We start from the raw sequence: 8,969 nt of genomic DNA on the forward strand, positions 1-8,969 counted from the left end.
CGGTTCGTTGCTCTAATGCCTTTCCGTTCACCTTCACACCCCTGGGCCAGACTACACTCAATCATAGGACCTACTGAAGAGATGAGTCTTCAATAAAGACTTAAAGGTTGAGACCAAGTCTGCGTTGCTCACATGGATAGGCAGACCATTCCATAAAAATGGAGCTCTATAGGAGAAAGTCCTGCCTCCAGCTGTTTGCTTAGAAATTCTAGGGACAATAAGGAGGCCTGCGTCTTGTGACCATAGCGTATGTCTGAGAGATAGGTAGGAGCAAGCCCGTGTAAGGCTTTGTAGGTTAGTAGTAAAACCTTGAAATCAGCCCTAGCCTATACAGTAAGCCAGTTTAGAGAGGCTAGCACTGGAGTAATATGATCAAATTTTTTGGTTCTAGTCAAGATTCTAGCAGCCGTGTTTAGCACTAACTGAAGTTTATTTAGTGCTTTATCCGGGTAGCCGGAAAGTAGATCATTGCAGTAGTCTAATCTAGAAGTAACAAAAGCATGGATTAACTTTTCTGCATCATTTTTGAACAGAACGTTTTCTGATTTTTACAATGTTACGAAGATGGGAAAAAGCTGTCGTTGAAACAGTCTTGATATGTTCATCAAAAGAGAGATCAGGGTCCAGAGTAACGCCGAGGTCCTTCACAGTTTTATTTGAGACGACTGTACAACCATCAAAATAAATAGTCAGATCCAACAGAAGACCTCTTTGTTTCTTGGGACCTAGAACTAGCATCTTTGTTTTGTCCGAGTTTAAAAGTAAAACATTTGCCTCCATCCACTTCCTTATGTCTGAAACACAGGCTTCCAAGGAGGGCAATTTTGGGGCTTCACCATGTTTCATCAAAATGTACAGCTGTGTATCGTCCGCATAGCAGTGAAAGTTAACATTATGTTTCCGAATAACATCACCAAGAGGTAAAATATATAGTGTAAACTATAGTGGTCCTAAAACAGAACCTTGAGGAACAACAAAACTTACAGTTACTTTGTCAGAGGACAAGCTATCCACAGAGACAAACTGATATCTTTCCGACAGATAAGATCTAAACCAGGCCAGAACTTGTCTGTGTAGACCAATTTGGGTTTCCAATCTCTCCAAAAGAATGTCATGATCGATGGTGTCAAAAGCAGCACTAAGGTCTAGGAGCACGAGGACAGATGCAGAGCCTCGGTCTGACGCCATTAAAAGGTTATTTACCACCACGAGTGCAGTCTCAGTGCTATGATGGGGTCTAAAACCAGACTGAAGCGTTTTGTATACATTGTCTTCAGGAAGGCAGTGAGTTGCTGCGCTACAGCTTTTTCTACCATTTTTGAGAGGAATGGGAGATTCAATATAGGCCGATAGTTTTTTATATTTTCTGGTTTGGCTTTTTCAGGAGAGGCTTTATTACTGCCACTTTTAGTGAGTTTGGTACACATCTGGTGGATAGGGAGCTGTTTATTATGTTCAACATAGGAGGGCAAAGCACAGGAAGTTCTGACAGAGCAGTTCACTCCTCACTGTATGATAGAGTGGCTTGGGGGTAAGGGGGTAACCATCCACTGCTCACTCCCTGGCGGAGGGTGTGTGTGGGGGGGGGGGGGGGGTACTCCTCTGCCTGCTGCCTGGCTCAGAGTATGTCCAGGGAAGAGGCTCTGCCAGGCCTCAATTATGGGGGAGTCATCCAGGACACACTGAAGCAATTACAGGCCCATATAAATCAATATGCTGCTGGTTTAAAAAGTGATCTGCTCCCAACACTCTCTGGATAGGGTCTGACTCAGGAGGTCAGCTTAGATTTTTTTGTTGAGTTCTTCATAACAATTTTTTTGAAACTGGGCAGAGACTCTTCCTGCCTGTTGAACTAGGTTGAATTGGCATGGACTGGGCTTTCAGATTTGTTTTACGATCAGGTGGGCAATGCTGGGCATGGACTATGGCTGCAGTTTGCTCTTAGGTCAGGTTAGAGGGTTTCATTTCTGGTTGACATCAAGTTTAAGGGGCTCTTATTTCAGACAAGTCCATTTCAAATCAAACGGTTGGAATCGTTTTAGAGTTCAGATTGAGGTCAAGTTGGACAGCATTTTTGGTTCCCTGTGTTTTATTTTCCATTGGTTCTGCTGCGCTCCTATGTAGTAATAGTTCGCAACACACATGCACTCATATTGTGGGTTGTCTCCAAAGATAGCATCTGAGGCATCATCAAAATTAAGGTGGCAAATAATTTGTGTTGATGGCTTTATCCATGAGCTCATCATCTCTGCAAACCATATTACACAGTAACTAAGTCCTCCTTGCCTGGATCAACAGAATTGTGGCTTGTTTTGAGACACTGCACATGTATTAACCATTATACTGTACTCCCTCCTTGTGGTGTATTGAACACACTGCATTTGTGGCAATGAACTGTTAACCCTCCAGTTCAGGAGATGGAGGTATGCACCTTCAGCCTTGGGTTAATTTTGATTTCCAATAAAGAAGTAGAAAACTAAGCACCTCATTGGCTGATATACCCGGAAGAGCAGAAGAATAATGACGTCAGACGTGGGTCACAGTGAAGTCACATGAGGCGTAATAATATTTCCATCTCGCTTTTGCAGATTTTCAGTAAGATATTACTATTAAACAAAGTAATAGCGAGTTAACCGATAGTTTGCCAAAACGATAAAAACATGGACGAGGACGGTTTACCGATTGTGGGATCAGGAATAGATCTGACCAAGGTGAGTGTTTTCCGTAGCCGAAGCTATCTTGGTGGCTACTGTAGCTAAATTAGCCATGATAGCTTTTTGTTTTGTAAACAAGCTGAATGATTCTCAGCCAAATAATGTAATCAAGTAAATGTTGTATCTAATGAGTATGTGTAGTAAATGTTTTTGAACTCCCCAACTCTGTAAGTAAATAAACATAGCATTTTTCCCATGATACTGAATGATATGGTCCCAGGTCCCAGCCATACAACAGAGGAGAGTCGTTGCCTATCTCAACCAGTTCATAGTGCACACTGTCCGCTTCCTCAATCGTTTTTCGACAGTTTGCGAAGAGAAACTTGCATGCATATCTCTTCGGATACAGCAGATTGAAACTACCCTCAGCATTTTGGAAGCAAAGGTAGGTAACCCAGCTCCTGTATGTGTTTTGTATACAATACTGTGACTTTACTCTTGTCTTTGATGTTGTTGTACTGTTATGTGCTTTGCTGCTCTGGGCATATCAATATGATAATGTCAGTGCGTCCTGATTTTGTTCTATGTAGCTATCCTCTATTCCTGGTTTGGAGGATGTCAGGGTGGAGGGTGTTGGTCAGCGGCCAGCTACAGAGGTCAATGGTCCAGTCGCAGTTGTGGTCCCAAGTCAACCAGAGACCCCTATAGCTGTGGCTGTGCCATTGCCACCTCCTGAGGTACCCCCCCCCCCCCCCCCACCACACACACACACACACACACACACACACACACACACACACACACACACACACAGTGCCTTCAGAAAGTATTCATACCCTTGAATTCAAAATGGATTACATATTTTTTTTATCCTGCATCTATACACAATACCCCATAATGACAAAGTGAAAACATGTTTTTAGAAATGTTTGCTAATTTATTGGAAATTAAATACAGAAATGTCTCATTTACATAAGTATTCTCACCCTTTTGCTATGACACTCCAAATTGAGCTCAGGTGCATCCAATCCTTTAGATGTCACTACAACTGTGGCCAATTCAATTGTTTGGACATGATTTATAAAGAAACACACCTGTCTATATATAGTCCAACATTTGACAGTGCATGTCAGAGCAGGAACTATACCATGAAGTCCATATATCTCCAATATACACTGCTCCAAAAAATAAAGGGAACACTTAAACAACACAATGTAACTCCAAGTCAATCACACTTCTGTGAAATCAAACTGTCCACTTAGGAAGCAACACTGATTGACAATAAATTTCACATGCTGTTTTGCAAATGGAATAGACAACAGGTGGAAATTATAGGCAATTAGCAAGACACCCCCAATAAAGGAGTGGTTCTGCAGGTGGTGACCACAGACCACTTCTCAGTTCCTATGCTTCCTGGCTGATGTTTTGGTCACTTTTGAATGCTGGCGGTGCTTTCACTCTAGTGGTAGCATGAGACGGAGTCTACAACCCACACAAGTGGCTCAGGTAGTGCAGCTCATCCAGGATGGCACATCAATGCGAGCTGTGGCAAGAAGGTTTGCTGTGTCTGTCAGCATAGTGTCCAGAGCATGGAGGCGCTACCAGGAGACAGGCCAGTACATCAGGAGACGTGGAGGAGGCAGTTGGAGGGCAAAAACCCAGCAGCAGGACCGCTACCTCCGCCTTTGTGCAAGGAGGAGCAGGAGGAGCACTGCCAGAGCCCTGCAAAATGACAATCCAGCAGGCCACAAATGTGCATGTGTCTGCTCAAACAGTCAGAAACAGACTCCATGAGGGTGGTATGAGGGCCCGACGTCCACAGGTGGGGGTTGTGCTTACAGCCCAACACCGTGCAGGACGTTTGGCATTTGCCAGAGAACACCAAGATTGGCAAATTCGCCACTGGCGCCCTGTGCTCTTCACAGATGAAAGCAGGTTCACACTGAGCACATGTGACAGACGTGACAGAGTCTGGAGACGCCGTGGAGAACGTTCTGCTGCCTGCAACATCCTCCAGCATGACCGGTTTGGCGGTGGGTCGGCATTTCTTTGGGGGGCCGCACAGCCCTCCATGTGCTCGCCAGAGGTAGCCTGACTGCCATTAGGTACCGAGATGAGATCCTCAGACCCCTTGTGAGACCGTATGCTGGTGCGGTTGGCCCTGGGTTCCTCCTAATGCAAGACAATGCTAGACCTCATGTGGCTGGAGTGTGTCAGCAGTTCCTGCAAGAGGAAGGCATTGATGCTATGGACTGGCCCGCCCGTTCCCCAGACCTGAATCCAATTGAGCACATCTGGGACATCATGTCTCGCTCCATCCACCAACGCCACGTTGCACCACAGACTGTCCAGGAGTTCTCATCAGGAGCATGCCCAGGCGGTGTAGGGAGGTCATACAGGCACGTGGAGGCCACACACACTACTGAGCCTCATTTTGACTAGTTTTAAGGACATTACATCAAAGTTGGATCAGCCTGTAGTGTGGTTTTCCACTTTAATTTTGAGTGTGACTCCAAATCCAGACCTCCATGGGTTGATAAATTTGATTTCCATTGATAATTTTTGTGTGATTTTGTTGTCAGCACATTCAACTATGTAAAGAAAAAAGTATTTAATAAGAATATTTCATTCATTCAGATCTAGGATGTGTTATTTTAGTGTTCCCTTTATTTTTTTGAGCAGTGTATAATTGTGATGTGGCATATATCTGGGGAAGGGTATAAAACTAGAGTGTTGAAAGTTTTCAAGAGTACAGTGGTCTCCACATTTTGGAACTCCCCGGACTCTGCCTAGAGATGGTCGTCTGACCAAACGGGCAAGAAGGACCTTGGCCAGGGAGGTCACAAGACCAAAATGACCACTCTGACAGAACTACATAGTTCCTTGGCTGCGATGGGAGAACTTGTCAGAAGGGACAACAGTCTCTAAAGCACTTCACCAATCTGGGCTTTATGGGAGAGGGACCAGACGGAAGCCACTCCTGAGAAAAAGGCACATGACAGCACGCCTGGAGTTTGCAAAAAGGCACATGAAAGACTGAGCTCATAAGACAAAAGATTCTGTGGTCTGAGACAAAAATGTAACTCTTTGGCCTGAATGCAAAGCGTTATACCGGAAGAGAACCTGGCACAGCTCATCACCTGTCTAACACCATCCCTACTGTGAAGCATAGTGGTGGCAGCATCATGCTATTGGGATGCTTTTCAGTGGCAGGGAGACTGGTTAGGATAGAGGGAACAATGAATGGAGCCAAATACAGGCAAATCCTTGATGAGAACCTGCAAACGACCTTAGACTGGGGCAACGATTTACGTTCCAACAGGGCAATGACCCAAAGCATACAGTCAAAGTGCTTGAGTGGCCCAGCCATAGACCAGACTTGAATACCATTAAATCTGTGGAAAGACTTGAAGATTGCTGCTCCCTATCTAACTTAACAGAGCTTGAGAAAATCTGCAAGGGAGAAAATCCTAAAATCCAGAAGTGCAAAGCTGACAGACACTGAAGACAACTCACAGCTGTAATTGCTGCCAAAGGTGCTTTTACAAAGTATTAACTTGGGTGTGAATACATATGTAAATTAGATATTTCTGTATTTAATTTTCTATATATTTGCAAAAATGTCTAAACATGTTTTCACTTTGTCATTGTGGAGTATTGTGTGTAGACGGGTGAGGGGAGAAAATTGAATAAGTCAAGGGGTATGAATACTTTCTGAAGGCACTACACACACAGTAATTGTGTAGTTGGCTTATGCACACAACTACATATATTTAAATCAGTGGAGGTTGCTGAGGGGAGGACGGCTCATAATAATGGCCGGAACGGAGCGAATGAAACGGCATCAAACACTTAGAAATCATGTTTGATGTATTTGATACCATTCCACTGATTCCGCTCCAGCTGTTACCACGAGCATGTCCTCCCCAGTTGAGGTGTCACCAACCTCCTGGGATTTCAACATATTCATTTTGATGGAACAATAACTTAAAGACTTGGTGTATTTGTGCATGATGGAAATACTGAATTGCAGTATTGACTCTATTGTAGGCTTCTCCAAACATAACAGAACCAAGAGCAGCAGAGGCAGCAGGAGACAGTTGGGTGACTGTGGCCAAGGACCCACGCTATGCCAGATATCTCAAGATGGTGCAAGTGGTAGGTCTCTATACATTGTCATATGCTATAGAAATGTGAAATCTGTTCAATGAAATCAGTAATGTAGAAAACTTTTCAAAAACAGGGTGTTCCAGTTATGGCGATAAAGAATAAAATGGTCCAGGAAGGTTTGGATCCCAAATTGCTTGAGTGAGTGTGCTTACATTACATCTTTGTAATATCTGTATTTTCATACCTTGTAATCCAATACGTTTTGTTTTATACCTACATCTGAATGTCATAAAATGGTGGTTCTACAGTTATTTTAAGTAACAATGGTGATTCCTACATGTTTCTGTATGCAGCACACCAGATGCACCTGTGTCTGATGCCGTCAAAAAGAAAACACTGGATCAAGATGATGACAGCGATGATGGCAGTGAGTCATCTTTCAGCGATTGATCTGCTGTCTTAGCCATGAAGTTGCCTATAGGGAACTTCCTTCCCTGTCATCTGTGCTCCAGGCCTTTTCCACTGTGCGGCTGCAGGGGCACAGAAGGACTAGATGCCAGTGTGTGCTTGACAGGCAGAACTACAGTGCTACCAGACAAAGTCCCACTTCTGTGGAAGGGATCTGCAGGGATGCATGGGACTTACAAAAACAGGCAGATTGTTAAGTAGCTGAAATCACATTGTAGATTGAGTGAATGTCAACGAGAAAGAGCTGATAATGTCTATGTCCAGGTCAGCCACTGATCTTGTGAATGTTATATTTTTATTTCCATTTCGTCTCCTGAAACATTTGATTGGTCATGGACATGGTGTGTCTTTATTTACATAGTTTAGCAGTAAAACCGATGGAATGACAACCATGGAAAGTACTAACCAGATAATCGATTAGTAATTGACCATTATTTTCTTAGATTGCACTGGGCAAACATGCCTCTGCCCCATGTCAGTATCATGTGAACATTCCAATGCCTTTGAAAGAGATTGTGGGGCAGCAGGTAGCCTAGCGGTTAAGGGCGTTGGGCCAGTAACCGGAATGTTGCTGGTTGGAATCCCAGAGCCGACTAGGTGAAACATCTGTCTGTGCCCTTGAGCAAAGCACTTATTGCTCCGGTAAGTCGCTCTGAATCAGAGTGTCTGCTAAAAGACAAAAATGTATTTGTGCTTTAGTCACATTTGTTTTATTATTTTGACAATGATGTCTGCATGTTACACTTATGAGAGGGTGATATGTTGTGTGTATCTCATGTCCATAATAATGTTTGACAACATTTGATGGGTACTATTTTACACTACAACTGCTGTATGAAGGATGTCAAGCAGAAATGTTGAGGACTGTTCTCTGGCCGATTTGTCATTTTTAAATGAGACATTAAGCTGTTGAAATGTAAATGTTCCTGGAGTGAACAAAGTGAAGGACAAATTTAAGAAAATTGCACTTTTGGGTAAATATATAATGGGGAAAAAACACCACTAGTTGTGAGCAATGTGTCAATTGCAATGGTACTGTGTAGGCTAAATTAACAGTAGTATCTAATGTGAATTCACCTCAATCTTCTAAAATGATGCATCTTAATCCCAGATTTAACCATGTGTGACTAACCATGTTAGCAAGCCTTTCAGGCCCTTGGATCCCACTGCATTATGCCTTTAAGTCAAGAGAGTTTTATACAACATCCCTTTTATCCAAACAAATGCTCAGAGATCCAAATCATCTTCACATTGTTTGTAGTCGTCTCTGGACAGAACACTGCAGTGACGGGAGTTTTTCAATTGATTATGAAAGAGGGTAGATGGAGAGGTGTTAGAAGATTAGAAAGCACGTTGTTCACAAGCGCAGGCAAGCAGCATTGAGATCTGAGTGTTTATGCAGTTTAGCCGTAAAAATAAATAACACATTTTGCTTAAAGATATGTGGACATCATTTTATTCAAACACTGTTTGGGTTTTTTGTTGGGAACATTGAAATACTACACACACAGTCGCCCTGTATGTATTCTGAGTTACTTTATTACAATGGTATACCATAGATATGCCTCCTCAATACCCTGAGAAACAAGAGTTATTCTTGAGCAAAATACCTAAGTAGAAAAATATTTACATTCTAATATAAAACAATTACCCTTGGAGTAGGTAAATGTACATACAGCCTCTATCCATAAACTAGTGATGCGTGAAATTCATTTTCTATATTAACTTGATCTTGTG

The 8,969-nt window shown here is 42.9% G+C and overlaps 1 protein-coding gene across 1 annotated transcript; it reads left to right on the forward strand.

Moving 5' to 3' along the window:
- Nucleotides 1-2,528: 2,528 nt before the first annotated feature.
- Nucleotides 2,529-8,674, forward strand: LOC120032217 (WASH complex subunit 3-like). Its single transcript, XM_038978204.1, has 6 exons — nt 2,529-2,711; nt 2,935-3,099; nt 3,245-3,391; nt 6,705-6,812; nt 6,898-6,962; nt 7,118-8,674. Exons 1-6 carry the CDS (start codon nt 2,661-2,663, stop codon nt 7,212-7,214), a joined length of 633 nt encoding a protein of 210 aa, XP_038834132.1. The 5' UTR covers nt 2,529-2,660; the 3' UTR covers nt 7,215-8,674.
- The last annotated feature ends 295 nt before the right edge of the window (nt 8,675-8,969 follow it).

Source organism: Salvelinus namaycush, chromosome 38, assembly GCF_016432855.1.
Source record: "Salvelinus namaycush isolate Seneca chromosome 38, SaNama_1.0, whole genome shotgun sequence".
Taxonomy (NCBI): domain Eukaryota; kingdom Metazoa; phylum Chordata; class Actinopteri; order Salmoniformes; family Salmonidae; genus Salvelinus; species Salvelinus namaycush.